The sequence below is a fragment of the Pipistrellus hanaki genome (genome assembly GCF_964339955.1).
Source record: "Pipistrellus hanaki genome assembly, chromosome: 14".
Lineage (NCBI taxonomy): Eukaryota > Metazoa > Chordata > Mammalia > Chiroptera > Vespertilionidae > Pipistrellus > Pipistrellus hanaki.
This window is the reverse complement of record NC_140516.1, coordinates 15,557,244-15,577,733: the sequence shown is the minus strand read 5'-3', so window position 1 is coordinate 15,577,733 and position 20,490 is coordinate 15,557,244. Positions and strand designations below refer to the sequence as shown.

At 46.0% G+C, this 20,490-nt stretch overlaps 1 protein-coding gene across 2 annotated transcripts in view; it reads right to left on the bottom strand.

The window, feature by feature from the left end:
* Positions 1-10,301: 10,301 nt before the first annotated feature.
* Positions 10,302-20,490, bottom strand: part of MICU1 (mitochondrial calcium uptake 1) — a 155,798-nt gene continuing 145,609 nt past the window's right edge. For both annotated transcript variants that reach the window (XM_084904970.1, XM_084904971.1), the window contains 2 exons: positions 16,489-16,578; positions 10,302-11,227 (listed from right to left, as the gene is read on the bottom strand). In XM_084904970.1, the coding sequence (XP_084761096.1) occupies positions 11,067-11,227; positions 16,489-16,578 (251 nt within the window). In that variant the 3' untranslated portion in view covers positions 10,302-11,066. The remainder of the gene's footprint in view (positions 11,228-16,488; positions 16,579-20,490) is intronic.

The window sequence follows — 20,490 nt, the reverse complement described above, 5'->3', positions numbered from 1 at the left end:
TCTTCACCGAAAGAGCCGCACTCTTAGAGAAAGTTAAACTCTTCAAAATTGATGGGTCCTTAATGAATAAACACTGGATTCATTTCAGCCTCTCTCAAGTCTGTTGACTTAGGATTGCAATGTTCATTTTTCTTTTTCTTGCTGTTGATGTAAGAAATGTCCAAAACTGTAGAGGATTAAAAAAAAATTTTTTTTTTTTTTAAATTGAGTTAAAGGGAGAGGGAGAAAGATAGAAACATTAATGATGAGAGAGACTCACTGATCAGCTGCCGCTTGCACATCCCCTAATGGGGATCCAGCTTGCAATTTAGGCATGTACTCTTGACCAGAACCGAACCCAGGACTGGTCAGTCCCCAGGCGGACACTCTGTCCTCACAAAACAATGGACAGGGCTTTCTTAAAGCAAATATAGTCTTTTATCAGGAAGTTTGAGGCCTGAGGTGTGACTACCCATCATGACCTGCTTCGTTAGGAATTTATGATCAGCTCCCTCGGAGAGGTTTCTTCGGGTAGATTTATTACAGTGACCCCTTTTTGTCCACACTGCTGAGTGTCATGAGGTCACCTTTTCCGTTTTCTGACTATCATGAGGCCCTCTTCCCCGGCTGACTACAGGTCCTCTGCTTTGTGAAGAAGGCACTCACGGAAAGGAGGCCTGTGATTTCGCTGTTAGGAATTGGACTGCCCCGCTACTGGCTGGAGAGCCTCCTTTCATTTCCCTCAATGCGTGTAAATGACAAATCTTAATTAAATTTTGAATGAGTGTGAGTGTGGTAGGACCTCTTTATGCCTATTTTTTTTTCCTCCATCCCCTCGGCTGCTGAGCGGGGTCTCAGAACTATTTCATTTCATTGTTGTTTCAGAAGGGATTATAAAGCTGGTCTGACCTCAATTTATCACTCCCTACCTTTTTTATTTTTTATTTATTTATTTATTTATTTAATCCTCACGCAAGGTGTATTGATTTTAGAGAGAGAAGGGGGAGAGAAAAAAGAGACAGACAGACAGACATCTCATACATGCCCTGACCTGACCAGGCATTGAACCCACAACCTAGGCATGTGCCCTGGCCGGAATAAAATCCACCGCCTTTTGGTGTACAGGATGTCACTGCAACCAGCTGAGCCGCCTGGCAGGGGAGATGCCATGATTTCAATCTAAGGAAAAAGTTGGAAACTTCTAATCTCACTAGCTGGAGTCATGGTATTTGGGAGGACGAGGCTCAAAAAGAGACAAAATCCTTACTTGCCCCCACAGATACCCAGGAGAAGTCACTGGGGAAATGAATCTTCAAATGAAACAGCATCTCATTTTGCTCCTGGAGCTGCAACCACTCTTGTATTAGGTGACCACAGCCTCCAGGTTTCTCTCTTCTGGAGACACCGAGAATTCAGTCCGACCAAGGCATGCTTTAACCTGCTGTAGTTCCTTCCCCATCTCTACTAAGACGTTTCACCACCCTGTCTGTCTGCCAGCCCTCCTTAATGGTCTTTTCCATCTGTCCAGGTCGGACTTATTCTTTAGGGCTCAGCTTTTTTTTTTTTTTTTTTTTTTTTTTTTAAATATGTATTTCTTTATTGATTTCAGAGAGGAAGGGAGAAAGAGAGAGAGAAGTATCAATGATGAGAGAGAATCATTGATCAGCTGCCTCCTGCATATCCCCAGTGCCTCCTATTGGGGATTGAGCCCACAACCCAGGCATGTGCCTGTTAACGTAAAGAACCATTGAAACCTGTACAGAAGCCAAACTGTTCACACATGCCGGAAGCAGAACCTCAATGAATTGAGACAATGCTCTGGAGAATGGCGGGTTAATTTGTATTTATACAATACATTGCAATCAAAGGAGGGACATAAGTGGTTACATGAAATTCATTGGTGATGGATTAAGGAGGAGGAAGAAAAACCCTTGGGATTGGATAAAAAGTAAAATGATGGACACATACGTAGGTGAGTGCAGGAACAATTAATATGATAATGAAGGAATTTGTGGTAACTGTCCTGGCGCCCACCACATCTGGTTGTACCCCAGGGGCCCCAGAAAAAGGGAGGTTACAAGTTACCCAGACATCTCACAGATATGTTATCTTAGAAGCAAAAAGGCAAATGGGCTTAGGAAAGATCTAAGTTGATTTTTGTCAGGAAAAATATCACCCTAGGACATGACTGCCCACTATAACCTGTTTGTAGTTAAATATTTAATTTTCAGACATCTTTTGTGGTTATTTTAGGTCTCTGAGTTTGCAAGACTGCCACACAGGCCGCCCCTGAGCTTGTCAGGTTAGCGTGTGGCTCCTTTTGTCCAAATGCCCTCGGCCGGAATTGAACCTGGGACCCTTCAGTCCCCAGACTGATGCTCTATCCCCTGAGCCAAGCCAGATAGGGCTCAGCTTGAACTCTTACCTTCCCTGTGATGAGGTAGAATCCATTCAATAGTCTGTCCTGAAAGCCAGGCCCTGTGCAGAGCGTTAGGGACTCAGAGATGCACCAAAAGGACAGATCTGACACCAGGGAGCTCCCAGCCTAGTAAGAGAGACACTGAGAGGATCAGGGGACAGTGTGGTGAGTACACGGTGGGACTGTGTGTAGCCAGAGGAGACTCCGAAGAGGGGTGCTGGTTGTGCCAGGAGGACCATAAAAGCTCCGGGGATTTGACATCTGGGCCAGGGCCCGAGTCTGAGAAAGGGCCTCCTCCTCCGTGAGCTCTCCAGCTTTGATTTCCCCCCGGCACTTAAGCCTGGCTCCCCACCGACACCCCCTTCGCTGCCCTGCACAGTGAAGGCACGTGGAGATCTCTGTGGCCTGAGCACAGGCCCTGAGGCCTAATACGGGCTCAATACATACTTGTTAAATGAATCCCCAAACAGCACCAGGAGTTTCCCTGGGCTAGCCGGAGGGGTAAATTCCTTTCTGAAGCTTCGGGGAATCTCCCAGACAAGGGGTATCCTCCTCCACTTGCCTTTTGCTCTTTTGCTCCCTGGCTCCCCAGTGTCCCTTGTGGCCTCCAAAGGTGACCCACCAAGGCCTTCCTGTTAGAGCGCTCCAGGCTCCAAAATCTCTCCCCGAAGAAACTGCCCTTATTGCTGAAACTGCGTTAAACAACGGAATACTCTGCAGCCTTGGGAATGGTTGGGAGGCTTTCCGATGTCTGCCTTTTTATGTGAATATTTGCCTATTAAAAAACACACCTAAATCTCACAATTGAAGATGAAAATTCACCCAAGAGCATGAATGACTGATAGGTAATTCAGTTTTCAGTTTGAGCTTCAATAAATTATTTGTTGAATGAACACACGAATATTTCCCCATAGCATCTTTGAATCTTCATTTTAGACCTTTGCTCTCTTTTTCTCCCTGGAGAAGGACCTCTGGACACCTAGGGGGCCAGAGGCTGGAGACTGGAGAGAGAAGGGCACAGGCACCTGCAGTCCTTCCTACCAGATTTGTCTCACAGAGATCCCACCACACACAGGGTCTTTGATTCAAAGTCCTTTCACTTTGATGGTCTCTGTTCTCGGCTTCCCTTGGGAAAGAGATGGAGCTGGTGGTAGTATTTTACAGTTGAAAAACTGACTCAGACTTTATGTGTCATGGTTAGTTGGCCTTGAAATTGGAGAACCCAGATTTTCAGGAAATTTCCAAACCATATCATCACCCTAAACCCGCTTCCTGGGTCCAGATTCTTATATCTACCTACTAGATGGTTCCACCAGGATATCTCTCAGGCAATTCAACATGCTAAAAAATGGCCTCCTCCTCCTCCACCCAAACACTCAGCTTGCCAATCCACTAAGAGCACTACCTCGCACCCAGATAACTACACAGAAATCAGGGATTCATCCTTAATTATCCCCAGTCCCTTATTATCCTTCGATTTATATGCTCCCATCCCTACCCCTAAGCCTGACCTAAACATCTCCCAAATCTGTTACCGACTCTCTGTCTCTGCAGCCATTCCTGACCCAGGCTTCTGGCATCTCTTAACATTATTATAGCAGTCTCCAACCTTGATCCCACTTCACAGCAGGCCAAGTCTTCATTCCAAAATGCAATTATTTCACCTTCCTGCTTAAAACCTTTCAGTGGCTCCTAATTACCATTAAGATAAAAATACAAACTCTATTGGGGCTTACAGGAACTGGTTCTCTTTTTATCTCTCCTTCAGATCAAGCCATCTAGGTTTGGTATATTTTTCATGTAAGTAGATTTTAAACACTGATTCAATTTATTATAGTCTATTCAGATTTTTAATATTTATTTTTATTATATTTAAAAAATTTATAAAATATTTTATTGCTTTTTTACAGAAAGGGAAGATAGTTAGAAACATTGATGAGAGAGAAACATCGATCAGCTGCCTCCTATACACCTCCCACTGGGGTTGTGCCTGCAACCAAGGTATATGCCCTTGACCAGAATCGAACCTGGGACCTTTCAGTCCGCAGGCGGATGCTCTATCCACTGAGCCAAACCGGTTAGGGGAGATTTTTTATTTTTTCCTGTGTCTGTTTGGCAAATTATATTTTTTAGGAAACTATTTCAAACTTATTGGCATAAGTTGTTGCCAATATTATTTTAAAACTGCTTTTATATCTAATTATGTGCATTTTATATTACTTATTTTTGCTCTTTTTTTGGTTTTAATCTGTTGTTCTTTTTCCAACTTCTTGAGGCAGATGCTTAGCTTATTAATTGTCAGCCCATCCTCTGTAAATAAGTATGGAACTTGTTAATAAATTTATAGGTTTCCCTTTATTTGTGTCCCACAAGTTTTAATATCTAGTATTTTCATTACTATATTCAACTCAAAATTTCCATCATGATTTTTTCTAACCTGTGAGTTTTAAGTATGTTTAAAATGCCCATATGTATTTTTTATCTTTTTTCTTGTGAATGACTATCATCTTAATTCTTTTTATGTTTATTGAGATATTTTAATATAGTAATAGTTGAGTATATCTTGATTTTTTTTTTTTTTTTGGTTTGTTTTATTAATCCTCACCCGAGGATATTTTTTCCGTTGATTTTTAGAGTGGAAGGGAGGAAGGGAGGGAATGGGAGGAGGAGGAGGGGAGAGAGAGAAACATTAATGAGAAATATTGGCCCTGACTGGGATGGGATTGAACTGCAATCCAGGTATGGGCCCTTGACCAGGAATCAAATCCATGACCCTTTGGTGCTCAGGCCAATGTTCTAACTACTGAGCACACCTCCCAGGGCTGAGTATATCTTGATTTTTAAAGTATGTAATTATTAAGGTAGCACATGATGTAGCCAATGCTGATTTTATTAATAAAATACATTCCTTGCATAGATGCATGGATCATACATATAGTCTCTTCTTTACATTTAATCTATTTTGATTCAACATTAAATTTTACATTCTAAAAACAAAAAGACAACACATAAATGAATAAGTTTATTTACATAAATATATAGCTTTTGAAACTACAGTTTTCCAATGAGGGTACTTTTGGATCCTAAGGGCAGGTGCAGCCTTCAGAAAGGCACTGAAGATCAAAGAGAAAAGGATTTAAACACCAGAAATTTATCTTTTCTCACCTCTGCTCTTCTCTCTTGAAATCACAATGCAAATGGATTTGGGTACTTTTTTTTTTTTTTAGTATTCTAGTTTATTACTTTATTATATACTTGTGAATGCCATTAAGTTAACACAATAATGTGTTATATAAATGGTGTTTTATAAAATAAAAATGACTCAATAGTAAAGAAAATGTATATAGTACTTGTAAAAGTTTTTTTTTTTTTTTTGCTTTTTTTTTATTGTCTAAAGTTTTACATATGTCTCCTTTTCCCCAATTGACCCTTCCCCCCAGCCATTCCCACCCCAGGCAAGCCCCTCCTGTCCCAGTGTCTGTGTCTATTGGTTATGCTAATATGCATGCATACAAGTCCTTTGGTTGCTCTAACCACCCCCCCTACCATTTGTCTCTAGATTAATCTATTCTTGTTTATCAAATTATGTTGATCATTATATCCCACATGTAATATTTATCTTTCTCCGACTAGATTATTTTGCTTAGCATAATGTTCTCCAGTTCCATCCATGTTGTTGCAAATGTTAAAAGTTCCTTCTTTTTTACAGCGGCATAATATTCCATTGTGTTCTTTGTACCACAGTTTTTTAATCCACTCACCTGCTGATGGGCACTTAGGCTGTTTCCAAATCTTAGCTATGGTAAATTGTGCTGCTATGAACATAGGGGTGCACATATCCTTTCTGATCGATGTTTCTGGTGTCTTGGGATATAGTCCTAGGAGTGGGATCACTGGGTCAAATGGGAGTTCCATTTTTAACTTTTTGAGGAAACTCCATACTGTTCTCCACAGTGGCTGCACCAGTCTGCATTCCCACCAGCAGTGCACGAGGGTTCCTTTTTCTCCGCAACCTCGCCAGCACTTGTTTGTTGATTTTGGGTACTCTTTTGCAATAATTGACTTGCATGTTCAAGAGACCAGCCCTAAACATCTAGAACCTGTAAGTTCTTATTTTCCTGATAGTTTGTTAGTCCTACCTGTGAAAATGTCCACTCTCTCCTTGTCCATTAGTGACCAAAGGAAAAGGCTCACCTATGCATGATCAGAACATCATTCTGGAAACATAGAGGTTTATTACCACCAGCTGTTGTAATAATCTTGTTCAACCCATAACAGAAACCCTATGCAAATAAGTAACTATATGAACTCCAATTATAAAGCTCAAAAAGGGTGTGAAAAATGATGTAAACAGAACCACATAAAAATAAAATTGGAGCAATTACCAGAGGAACTGCCTTGCATGTCTTACTGCTCAAACCTTTGGAGTGTTAGAACTGGGCACAATAACCTTTGGACTGGGTCAAACCACCACTGCATTCCAAACAAGTTTGTTAAACTGACAGAAACGCCATCTTAGTTCTTCGGTTCCAAAATCATGCCAATCAAAAACGGGACACTCCCTAGAATTTTCATCCCCAGAGACATGCTTTTTGGCCTTTGTTCTTTGTACAGCCGTTACCTTCTGCCTGGACACTCCCTCTCCGGAGTTGTTAACTCCTGCTCAACGCTCAGGTCTCTCTTTAGTTTTTATATTAAAATAAGTAATTTCCTCTGCAAGCCCGACAAATCTGATTGAACTCCTAAACTTGGATTACATGGCCCTTCTGCTTCTCCATGTGATCTCATAGCATCCTGCACTTAACCTTATTGCTTCTTTTCTCAGTTTCCCTCACTAGAATGCAAATTCCCTGAAGACCTTGCTGAGTGCCTCCCACATAGGTGATCAGTAAAGATGTAGAATGGAGTAATCAGACCCTTTTCTAGAGTCACCCAGAACAATTCAAGGTATCCCTCCTTTCTTCACCTCAGTATTAGCGATACCCATAGAGTCTCTCTCTCTTCACAATTATGGCTCAGCATGCCCCTGGCCCCCGGGAGGCTGTTCTCGGGTGCAGAGCCCAGGCTGGGCTGCACTGAGCTGTGAGTGCCTGCACTAAGCCCTCTTGCCAGTAGGTGGCAACTGAAGCCTGCAAGCTGAGCACGGCCTGCTCTCCCCCCCTCCCTCCCTTTCTGAGCCGCTTGGAGAGGATGCTCTGGCGGGGATCTGGCTCTTGGCTTCCGGGCTGCTGTTCCTTCTTGCCTGTCTGGAAGCAGCCATTGCCTAGACTTCTCCTTTGTCTTAGATTCTAATTTGGTTCAAGTGCGTATGTTCCAACTAGAGCTAAAAACTAGGTGGGCTCTGAGAGCTGTTAAAATCATATTTTTAGAGCATGCACGTTCTTAGTCACTCTCCATAGTCTTCCTGCGTGTCCTTGTGGATGATGCCGAGTTCCATGTCAAGGAGGTAGCCTGGGTCCCCTCTGAGTCCCTCCGGAAGCCCAAGGGCTGGAACTGGAGAAAGTTATTTTTGTTTTAAAGCAGTAGGGAACACCACCAGTAGAGAATGACTGTGGGTGTGTGGGAGGAACTTATTGAGGCACGGCAAGTATCACGTTAACCTCGTCCGAGAGCTATTTTTAAATGAGCTTTGAGGCTGTTTGTTTGATCATGTTACTGCTTTGGGTCTGAACTTGGTGGTGACAGTCTCACAAGAATGAGCTGCAGCAGTGTTGTTGTGGGGCAAGTGATCCTTGGGAGGCAAAGGAGAGGCTTCCAGTCTTGTCTGGAGGAGGATGAGGGACGGTTCCTTAAGGAGGGGACAGTTTGAGCTGTCTTGGAGGAGGAGGGGAGGGTTATTCTGTCTAGGCGGAAGAAACAATTTGAACAAAAAGAGAAGCACAAATCAGCCTCTTGCATTTCCAAATGCATCTAGCCTACTCCAAACTCTGCCTAGAATACCCTCAGCCTATTCATGCCACCTTACCCAAGGACTTCCTGGGAACCCTGGCCCCTTCCGGGTGACTCACCTGCACATTTACCCTCTTGTGCCCCAGTGTGGCTGCTGTCTCCATGAGCACCTGGGCCTCTCTGCCTCCTCAGGCGCTGCTAGCAGCCAGTGGAGTTCAGCTGGAATCCCATGTACCTGGGACAGGCCCTCGGCCTGGGTTTCAAGGTGTTACCGGTGAGCTCCTTATCCTCCCCGCTCTGCTCTGGCTTCCACTTCCGTGAGCCAGGCCACTCAGCAGATCTCTTCTCGTAGGGGAATGAACGTCCCAGGAAGTGTGGGCCTTGAACTTCTCCTGCAGGCTGGAACAAGGACCTGGGAGAAGAGTGATCTGGGATTCTGGGACAGTTTTAAGAAAAGCTCGCATTTTGCTGATGCCCTGGGCAGTGAGCAGGGCAAAGGCTCCATGTGGGCACCAGGAATACGTACCCCAGAAAGGAGAGTGGAAGTTAAATGAAGTGGATGCGTGGCGAGCTTCTTGGAGAGAGAAATTAATCTGCTCCCAGGAAGGACGTTAGACTGAGGTTATTAAATTCTGGAGGAAATGCTTGGGTTGGGACTATCCTGTGGAGCCGCAGGCGGAGACCCAGGCTCTTTTCAGCCTGATAAGCACTCCCTACCAAGTCCCAGGCCTTGGTGAGGTGGTTCTGTGACATTGGACTCTAACACTGTCATGCCAGGAGGCACTAGCGGGAGGTTCTGGAAGCGGCAGGAATTCTGGAGGAGAACTGAAGGAGAGGCCTTTAGACCCGGAAGAAACCTCAGAGCCCATCGAGTTCACTCCTGTCTTCACAGTGGAGGAAACGGGTGGAAAATTACTTGCTTCCTCAAGGCCACACTGAGTCAGTGGCAGAGTTGAGTCCATATAAAACACTGTTGCTATGGTTCTTACAACTTCGGTCATACCAGAGGATTTCTCATATACTCCACCACCCCATGTTAGTTCCTTATTGTGGGGTATGAGTAAGCAAGGACTGTACGTTTGCCCGGGATGAAAAGCTGTCCACGCTCTGCTGGAACCATGCCACTGTGGTAGGCAGTTAAACAAACAGCAAGGACGACAGGCCAGGTTCAGAAGGTCACCAGGGGGGAATGGGCAAAACTGGGAAAATAAGGACTCCCCCCACAGTAACCTTTCCTCCCCTCGCACATTGCTGGTCATGTTGGTTAGACCTCCTTAGAGGGGAACGAACAAGGGGGCTGGAGAATAGCCCTTACGGGAGAAGTCCTCCAGACAACGAGGTTCTGATCCGAATCAAATACATCGAGGCCTCGGTTGTGTTTCAGCTCCAGGCCCAGAAAAGCAGCAAAACCAGACAAGCCATGGCTGACGTCAGGACCAGCTGTATTGATTAACCCCTTCCCTGATGCTGACCAATCAGTGAAGATCATGACCCTAAAAGGACACACCTGGAAAGCTGATGAATATTCTATTGAGATCTTCCCTGACAGCCCCACCCTGACAGCCTTTCGGACAGCAGACACTGTCTGTGGAGCCTTTCCCACCCTCACTCCTGTATGTCTTCCTTTCCTCTCTCCCCCAAGTTCCATGGGCCCTTCTTTTGCTTCTGTAACTTGTTTCCTGAGCCCATTCTTCTATAGCTCGCTCCTACCTCTGTGCCTTTCTAAATAAATGTTCTCTTAAAAGTTTGAGTCTTGGCTCTGCTTCTTTCTCAGATAAAACTCAAGTACCGAGGTTGCTGAACCGAGATCTCATACCTGGCGCTGTTTTCTCCACTGACACCACCACTGACCTCCAAATGCCCTCACCTCTTGGATGGGCCTAAAGTTGCCTTTAACAGGAAGAACCAGACTCTGGTAGAAAGAACACGGGTCTGCTGCCAGCAGGATCTCAAACCCAGTGGAGAAATGAAATGAAAGGGCCCAGAGGGACCTAAAATAAAGGAGACAACAGCCTTTGGAGGGTTTGTTGCAAACTTATAATTAAAGTGCGGAAGGCAGAGGGGTTCCGGGCAGGCCTCAGCTTCAGAGGCAGAGTCCTGGAGGGGAATGGCACCTGCAGGGACGTGAACTCAATCATTGCTGTTTGCTACAGAGCTGCGGTGGAGTCTTCTTATGGAGCCCGAGAGCAAAAGAAGGGAGAGCCAGCAAGCAGCTGCGTTCGATTCCACATCTTGCTGCATTCCCACTGTGACGTCACCTCCCTGGAGCAGGCCTCAGCCAAGCTGGGGCTGGGCACAGACCCTTCCTCCGGCCCGGTGCCTGCCAGCTCAGGGCGCCCAGCCATCCTCACCGTCATTCTCCACAGACTTCCTTTGCTGCCAAGAGGTTTTCCCCAATTTGTAGCTTAAAAGCACCAGCAGGAGAAAAAGCAAGGAATGTTCTTGTTAATATAAATCCACAGCAGAAATGAGTCAAGAACTGGGTGTTTCTCAGGGAATGTCCCGCATTCTTTATGCTTGGATGGGTAGTGCAGTTGAAGGTGCCAAACGTCTGAGTGTTAGGACTACTTCCTGTTTTTGAGAAGCAATGGGGAGGGTCACTGGGCAGAATCGGAGCCCAGAATCAGGGAAGGAAGGAGAGGGGAGACGGGTTGAATCCTGACATCATTCCCAAAGGAAGGCAGCACTACTTCCAGCAGCAGCAGCAGGAAGGCCGCTGCCAGGCTCTGCTTGGGCGGCAGGGCGGTGGGGTGAGGAGGGGTCCGCTGGCTGCTTTGGGTTACTGTTTGGGCAGAGCGAAGTCCCAGGCGGTGTCCTGAGCACACTTCCACATGGCCTGCACCAGGCGGGTGAAGCCCATGTCTTTGGGCTTCTCCAGGCCTCTCATCAACCGCTGCTTCATGATGGAGACAAACTCCTTATTGCTCAGCTCCCCGTTGCCTAGAGGAAGAGGCAAACAGGACAGGCGTAAGAGGAGGCCTCGGAACAAAGACAGAAATCCCATTGTTCACAATGTGAGCTGTAAAACCCAGGACCATCACAGCCAAATTCCATTCTATTGACCTGAAATGAACTGTTTTGTGATGTTTCTGGCTGCATGCAGCTGTGACAGGTTAGTGTGACAAAAGTTAAATGTCAGGTCCTGTGCTACATGGTGTGAATAAGGTAAGGTGGTCAGACATCCTGCTTTTCAACAATTTGTCCCGCGTCACCAATCGGGATTGTTTTAAAACGCCTTGGGACGCGGGACAAATTGTTGAAAATCGGGAATGTCCTGCCAAAAGCGGGACGTCTGGTCACCTTAGAAGCAGGAGACAAATAAACCTTTGTCCCTTTAAATACTCAGAGGTTGTGGGAGAGACAAACACATGATCTCAACTGCGTGGTAAATGCCATAATGGGGCAAAGGATGCTATAGGGGCAGAGAGGGAGACTCTCTAACCCAAGCTGGAGGTGGTACAACTACAAACCAGCAAAGCTTTCTTGGTGGAGACTCTTAAGTTGAATCCCAAAAGATTAACGGAATTGGCCAAGTAAAGGAGAGTGAGACGGAAAGCATTTCAGGTTCGGCAATGGCATCAGCAAAGGCACCGCAGGGAGCAGCAAGCTGAGGGAGCCCCTGGTAGGTGCTGCTGGACTTTCAGGGCAAGCAAACTGAAGCGGCAGGCAGGAGACAGGCCCCAGGGACCTTGTACAATATTTTATTAAAGGGTTTGCACTTTATCTCTGCGTGGTAGAGCGCCAGGAAAGGACTGGAAGCAGGGGCGTGGAGTGCCGTTAGATTTCCATTTGGAGGGTTTTTCTGGCTGAATATATGGGATGGGACCAGAGAGGGCACGACTGGAGTACAGAGTCATTTAGGAGATTGTTACAATAGTCCAGATGAGAGATGAGGGCTGTTCATGGTGAAAACCAAAATCACCATCTGGCTTTGGGTTGAGCCCATTTTCTCAAGGATTTCCATCTACCCTCTCCTATGGCAGACGCTCAGGTCTGGAAGAGAACTTGGAGAGCATCTGGTTTCACCAAAGGTCACCTCTCAAGTCACACGGAACAGTAACCACTCCAACAGTAGGAGGCAGTTACCCTTTGACTAGATGCCCAGGACTAAATGTCTGCCTTACTGGGGGTGATGAAGCAACAGGAAACCAGTGAACAGACCTCTCTACTAGTGACCGGTCTGGGAAGAGGGACTCAATGGTTTACTTTTGTACAGAGTACCTGAACACCTGAACAGCCTGTTTGTGGCTGAAGAGAGCATGGGCAACCACAGAGACACCCCAGAGATACCTCACAGCAAGATTAAACAAACAAAAACAGGCAAACTAGTCTAAGGTGCTGTAAGCCAGGAGAGTGGCTGCCCCTGGGAGTGGAAGTGACCGGAAGGTAGCAGCAGAGGGCCTCTGTGGTCCAAGTATGTGATGTATCTGGACAATGGTAGTTACATAGGTATGTTCAGCTTTAAAAAATTCATCTATCTGCCCGGCAGGTGTGGCTCAGTGGTTGAGCATCTATCTGTGTACCAGATGGTCATGATTTGATTCCAGAGCAGGAAACACGCCCAGATTTCAGGCTCTATCTCCGTAGGAGGTATGCAGGAGGCAGCTGATCAATGAGTTTCTCTCATCATTGATGTTTTTATCTCTCCCCCTCCTTTCCTCTCTGAGATCAATAAAAATATATTTTAAAAATTCATCAATCTATACACTTATGATATTTACACTTTTCTGTATGTATATTTCAATATTAAAAATAGTCTGGCTGGGCTTAAGCAGTCAATAATATGGCTTACTAAAAATGTAATTAAAAGAGCAAAAAGTCTAAACAAGATTCTTAATATTTTGTATATAAAATGAAGCTTCAGATGAAAAAATCTGAGGCCATTTCATTCAAATTACTGTGGGATTTGTTACCTGCTTCCCTACGGCCATAGCTGGCTAGTCTGGATGGCTGTCACCACTGAACCAGGTGTGCGTCCGAATGTCATTGTGTGTGACCTGTGAGTGCAACTCTAAATTCTTTGCTGAACAAGTCCTCTGACATTCTGACCTAAGACCTTGCACTGGTAGAAATATCAATGTCTTCTTATTTTTTTAATACAGTAATATTGATAATCAGTATTATTTTATATTAGTTTCAAGTGTATAGCATACTGTAGACAATTACATAATTTACAAAGTGATCCCTGTGAGGTCGAGGCAGGGGGGAAGCCCAGAGCCGATACAAGCATCTGCAAGGTGGACGGTGACAAAGACAGCTGGCTGGCTGGCGCCTTCCTCGGGCCTTCCTAGACCCCCCAGCCTGAGGCAGAGGCAGGAATTCCACCCCTCTCATGCCCTCCGCCCCCCGCTCACTGAACAGCTGTATAAAAGAAGTACCTCTGCCGCCTTTTGGCGCGAACTTCCCTGGCCCACCCCGGACCAGCGAGCTTTGCCCAGGAGCGCAGATTAAAACCTCCTCCCTTTTAATCGCCTGGATCCCGTGTCTTGCTTCTGCTTCTCAAACCTCTCAGCTGGGACCTTACAATCCCCTGATAATGCTAGTACCCACCTGGCACCATACATAGTTTTACAATATTATTGACTGTATTCCCTATTTCCTCCTTAAGCCTATTTTGTTACTACCAATTTGTAATGATAATGGCTTTTTAATTTAATATGTACTTCCTTTTTTTTTTTTTTTTTAATATATTTTATTGATTTTTTACAGAGAGGAGGAGAGAGGGATAGAGAGCTAGAAACGTCGATGAGAGATAAACATCGACCAGCTGCCTCTTGCACACCCCCTACCGGGGATGTGCCCGAAACCAATGTACATGCCCTTGACCGGAATCGAACCTGGGACCTTTCAGTCCGCAGACCGACGCTCTACCACTGAGCCAAACCGGTTTCGGCTGTACTTCCTTTTTCTGTAGATTAAGAAAATAAGCCCCAGAGATGTTAAATGATTTTCTAAAGGTGACTCAAGTAGATATTGGCAGAGCCTACTTCTGAAAGGCTGGAAAATCAAATGTAATTTCCCAGGCCCTCCTAGGAATAGAGAACTGTGAGGCTGGTTGCCTTTATTCTCTAATTCACCTCACAGACCATCTCTAGGATATCAGCTTCAAAAATTATAAAAATAGATGTTTCTTAAAAAACAACAAGCCCCCTGAATGTGATTAGAGTAAAAGTATCCGGGGATGGGCCCTGGCATGTTATGGTTCAGTTGGTTGGAGCATTGTCCCATACACCAAAAGGTGGTGGGTTCGAGTCCCCGTCAGAGCACATATCCAGATGGTGGGCTCGAGGCCACATGTGTGAGGCAACAATGTTTCTGTTTCTCTCCATTTCTCTCCCTAAAAAATCAACTAAAAATATTTGGAGCCCTAAGTGGTTTGCTCATAGAAGTGTGAGTCAGCCTGCGGATTGAAGAGTTCCAGGTTTGATTCTGGTCAAGGGCACATGCCCGAGTTGTGGGCTCGAACCTCAGTAAGGGGACATGCAGGAGGCATCCAATCAATGATTCCCTCTCACCATCGTTGTTTCTGTCTCTTTCTCCCTCTTCCTATCTCTGAAATCAATAAAAATATATTATAAAAAATCTTTGGACAGTTTATCTCTCTACAGTAATGCTATTCACTAGAACTCTCTTCAATGAGGTTCAATGTTTTTTAAATCAGAGCTGTTCAATACAGTAGCCACTGGCCACCTGTGGCTACTAAGCACTTGAAATGTAGCTAACGAGATGGAAAACTGAGTTTTAGAGTGCATTCAATTTTAATTAATTTAAATTAAATAGCCATATGTAACTAGTGGTATCATACCGGACAGAGCTGCCTAGAGGACAGGCCATTTCCCTGTCCTAGCTCTGGGACTTCCTTTGTTGTGATTGCCAGAGGTAGATTTAAATAACTTGAGTTCAACTTAATAACAAATAAGTTAATGAGATGATGTGTAGAGTACCATGTGAGGTCCTGCATATGTGGGGTTTCTAAAGGTGAACAGGACTTGTAATTAACCTTAAAAGTTCACAATTTAGTAGGGAAGCAAGGCCACATATACAGAGATAGAGTGTAACATGTAGTAACATGGATAAATTGAGTCAAGTTAAAGAATGAAAAAAAAAAGAGGTTTTCATTTTGCTGGGACCACAACAGAAGATTTCACATAGGCAGATGCTCCTGGGCTGGGAGACCAGCAATGGAGGGGAGACAGTACAGAGGGGGCATCACTGAGCTCTGATTAGGATCCTGGTTTTGCTGTCTGCTATTACCTTTGTGATCCTGGGAAAGTTACCCAACCTACCTGAGCCTCTCAGCTTCCTGGCCTGTAAAATGTGGTTAGTAACAATCCCATGTCAGAGGATTAAATGAGCAGCTTAGCGCAGTAAGCATGGAAAAAGTGTGAGCCTCCATTGTGAATATTAGTAGCATTATTGTGTCAGCTAACAGAGCTGAGAATGCTAGTGCAGAAGCGAATCTCTTCAAGGACTTCGTACAGAGTGGTCACAGACACCCAGATGGCTGCAGGCTGGGCTCCAGGATGGAGTGCGGAGACTGGAATGCCCTGGGAGGTGGAGACGCAGCATCATCTCCCTAGACTAGGGGTGTCGAACTCAATCAGAGAAGGGGCCAAAATCTAAAATCCAGCCTAAATCTCGGGCCGAATGGTTTACTGAACAGTCATAAACTGACAATGTCATAAACTGACAGCGGAGTGCAGTGATGACAGCGTGGTGCGGGCCACATTGCAAGGCCTGGCGGGCTGGATTTGGCCCGCGGGCCTTGTGTTTGACACATGTGCCCTAGACATTCAGGTTCTCGATGCTCTCAATCAACCAAGCAGCAGGCTGGTCCAATACTTTCGTTCCTATTTTTTTTTTATTTTTTTTTTTAGCTTTTATATTTGAGTTTATTCTTTATTTAACTTTTAAAACACTTCTACAGTTGAATTGTTTCCATTTTTAAGGTTCTAATGGTCATAGGTAATTTAGAACTATAGCAAATTGGAATTTCAGGAAGAACTGGAAAACAGAAATCAGGACCAGAGGCTGTATTTCTCAGTGTCATGATGCTGAGGGCTGAACTACTGATGTGGGGAAGGGGCGGGCTAAGGAGGTGTGGGCTGCCTGCAGCTGTCTGCAAGGCTGCATTCCGAACAGTGTCCCCTCCAAGGGCAGTCCGCTGAGTCCTCCCGCCCAACTCCAGAGGGCCCACTCACCGTCACAGTCAAAGAGCGCAAACACCACATCACACACGTGGTCTGAGAGCTCCACTTTAGCCACTGTCCTGGCCACCTGCTGCATGGTCACTGAGGAAGAAAGGAAGATGCTAAATTAGCACAGCAGAGGGACTTGCATTTGCTTTCTCTAGATGAAGTGGATAAAACTACTCAGTCATAATAAAGTTTTCAACTGTATTTAAGAAAATGATAATTTAGTTTTTAATCCATAACCTACTGGAAAGAACACGATAACAAAAGTAAAGAAAATACCTGGTGGCAAAAGGAAGGGGAGGTGGGAAATGAGGAGGCTCTCCCTTCGGTTCCTGACTGACAGCAAGGCCCTGCGTGGATGAGCTGCTGGCCCCTCCTCCCTCCTACAGGAGCCTCATCCTTTCTAACTCAGCCCTGGGGAGAAGGGGGGGCCCAGCTCACTAGTTCAGGATGAAGCCTTTTTTGTTTTTGTCTTTTTCTGATCTCCAAAAAATCTTTCTCTCATGCCATTTTCTCATTTTCTGACATTACTGTTAAACACTAGCAATCACGTGAGAAGTGTGTTCTTATGAAAAACAACCCAGGAAGGACTGGGCAGTTTCCACTGCCTTTTATCCCATTTATCGAGATCTACCTACATCTATAAATCTTACATATGCATTGACTATGCTATTGCTTCTAGACATACTCTTATGTGAGGTAAAACATGGAGGAAAGGAAAGAATTAATTTATACTTACCCGGAAGCAATGTGAACTTAAACTAGGGCCGTGTGCCTTCTCTGCCTGTGTAATCCCTGTAGCTTCAGAGAAGCCACTTGTTCCTGCATTTGCTCTTTCCCTTCCCCTCTGTCACCTCCGCTATTCAGTGCAGGTACAAAAGCCAGAGCAATGCTGAGGAGCGGGGATGCAGGGGGAAGGCTGGGCTTGAAGTCACAAGACCTGAGCTCCAGTCCTGGCTCCCCACCAGCACTCTGTGTGAATGGAGGAGCTCAACCTTTTTAGATTTAATTTTTTCATCCAAATGAGGGAATGCCACAAGATAACTGCTGAGGTGGTTTAGTGTGCAAAAAGAGTTCACTGGTGTTTTCTAGGATCTGAGGGCAGGGCAGGGGCGGAGGTATGCAGATATAGCTGAGGATCTCTGTGGCAAAGGGTGAGGAAAGGTGATATTAGCCACAAGCCAGGTACACCTTCGTGTTCAAAGCCTCTGGCTTGCGGGCACTCGGCTGCCCAGGAGGGGGGAAGCGCCAGCTTCTTCCTCCGTGCAGCTTGGGTTACTATTCAGCCCGCCCTCGCTGATGTGAGTTAGGGTGGAGGAATCCATGCCCCTTGGAAAGAAAGGATTTAAGCAAAAAGTCCTGTGGTGGTGGATGCCCACGGGCTGTGGAAACTGCTGGAAGGGGAGCTGGGCCCCTCACGCCTGCACACGTTGCAGGGTTAGAAACAGCCTCCTGGGGCTAGAGGTTCGATTTTGTCCGCTGGCCCAGGAAGCACGGGTTCCTGGTAACTCAGCTCGCTGCCCGGGGAAGGAACAGAAATCACAGGCCAGGTGATAATGGGGAGAGTGACTAGATAGAGAACTAAAATGGTAACAGCTGGTTATTATACCGTACTTCTCCGGTGGAAACTAGACTCAGGAAACTCAGTTCGCCTCAGAAGACGGCGCAGTGAAAACACTGGATGCTCTCAAACTGTGATCGCCCCCATGGCTACAGAAATGTGTTCTGAGAAGTAGATCAAGACTTCTGTGTCCGTGTATCACATAAACACGAACGCTTTTTGTTAACCATCCCTTTTTCTGCATTTCACATCAATCTCTCGCTCTGTCATAACTAAGTGTCCTCTCTTTCTCTTCCCCAGTTCCTCCATTCTCGAAGGGCAGAGTGCCTACTGCCAATTCCTCTTGGAATTGCGGTGCCCACCCTTCTGCCCATGAAGATGGGCCTTTCCTCTAAAAAACCGTGAACTAAAACAGTATCTAAGGATGTCAGCGCAAGCTCTTGAGAACTGTCAGTGAAAGCTCATGAAAGTATTACGTGGCTGTGGAAGAGGGGCCTCTGGAGGCACCAGCAGGAATGCCTCATCACAAACGCCATCCTGTGACAGTACAGCTACAGATTATCCTCCATCTCACATGGAGGGCTCCGACACCACTGTGCTGCAGGGGAAAGCCCAGGGCTGCTAAGGCAGCGCAACCCAAAGCACTGGGAAGGTACCAGTCAGCAAATAGCCTGGGGGAGGTGCCTTCCACAGGCCCCAGGATATGAATCAGAGCAGAGGAGGAAACAAACATTTAGCTAGCTGGTGAGCTGTCAAGCCGGGAGTGCTGAGGACAAGTGGGATGACAGCAGATTAGAGCCAAACACTCGACAGCTGGTCCTGAGAGTTGGCTCATTCATATTTGCTTCCACATCCCTGAATAAATCACTAAGTCGTAATTAAATCACAGTAAGCAGAACTCCCCACCTTCCCCTGCAGAAGCGACTTCCCCATGCAGACCAGCTGTTGGTAGTGGAGTCTGATTGATGGCTGAAATTCCAGTTTCCAATCTCAAAGATGTCTACATGGAGCATGAAATCACCCTGGAGAAAGCTTAGGTTTCCAAGGCCTATGTACTCCTTTTGTACAAACTTGGCCCAGCTGCCTGAATAATAGATGGACATAAGATTGGTGATTTCTACTAGATTGGGACAGGGGAGAATTTGAAGAAGTGGGCTCAACTGGCACTAAAAAATGTGGTACCATCTGGCCTTCCAAAAAGTCCAAACAGAATATGAGTTGTGTCAAGTTCCAAGTTACTCTCTGCCATGTTCCACGGCTGGACAATTCAATAGCAGAGAGAAACACACAGTGAATTTGTGTGAAGCGATCCTATATAATAAACCCTAATATGCAAATCATCCGAATGGTGGGACAATTGGTCACTATGATACCCCTGACCACCAGAGGACAGACGCTCAATGCAGGAGCTGCCCCCTGGTGGTCAGTGTGCATCACAGCCAGAAGCCAGACTCATGGCTGGCGAGTGCAGCAGTGGTGGCAGGAGCTTCTCCTGCCTCTGCTGCAGGCAGGTGGTAAGGAGTAAAGGGTCCAGGACTGCAAGAGGGTGCAGGCCGGGCTGAGGGACCCCCACCCTCCCAGTGCATGAAATTCTGTGCACCGGGCCTCTAGCATTACATAAAACTATTTACCACAGTAGCCAAACAGAAGAAAGGAGGAGAGTTCTGAAGTGACAAGAGCCCACATAGCCACATGGAATCAGAGAGAATCTTAGAATTGGAAGACACCTCAGAGGAAAGGTGAAATCCAGAGAGGTTAAATGACTTGCCCTGGGTCACAAAGCTAGCCGGTAACAGCTGGGTCTGGGATCTAGGTCTCCTGACCTCCAACCTAATGACCTTTCCCCTACACACACCCTGGGTCTACTTGACAATACTATTCTCCTCAATGACTATTGCCCTAAACAAGAGAAGGAGCTCAGAGGAGAGAAAAGCCAAACTGGGAAATCCTGAGTGTAGTGAGGAGGGGTGAATGGCTGAGGATTGTGAGGAGGCAGCTTTGCAGTGTGACCACAGATACATCCAGTGGAAGACCTAAGCATACCCTTGTAGCTTACTGACAATTCCACAGACAACTTAAAAGGTTTATTAAACTGCAACCCAATGAAAAGCATGTGAAATAAAGGCGGCCCCGGGAGCGCTTCCCACCGCTGCCCCTGAGGCAGACACAGCGATGGGCAGCATGACCCAGTTAGGAGCTGCCCGCCTCCTCCTACGCAGAGGTGCTGGAGGGGTGATATGCCAAGCTGGGCTGACAGTCTCTAGCTGTGTGGCCATGTGATTATTCCTGCAGTGGGGAGAACCAAGAGCTGGCTTGTGACTGCCAAGGTTACATGAGGGGAGACATTGCTGCTTCAGTCCTGGAAAGGCATATGACGCAGATGTCTTAGTTTCTTCAGCCCAAACCTAGATGGCTTTGGGGGGAGGGGTGGGGAGAGAAGGAAGGAT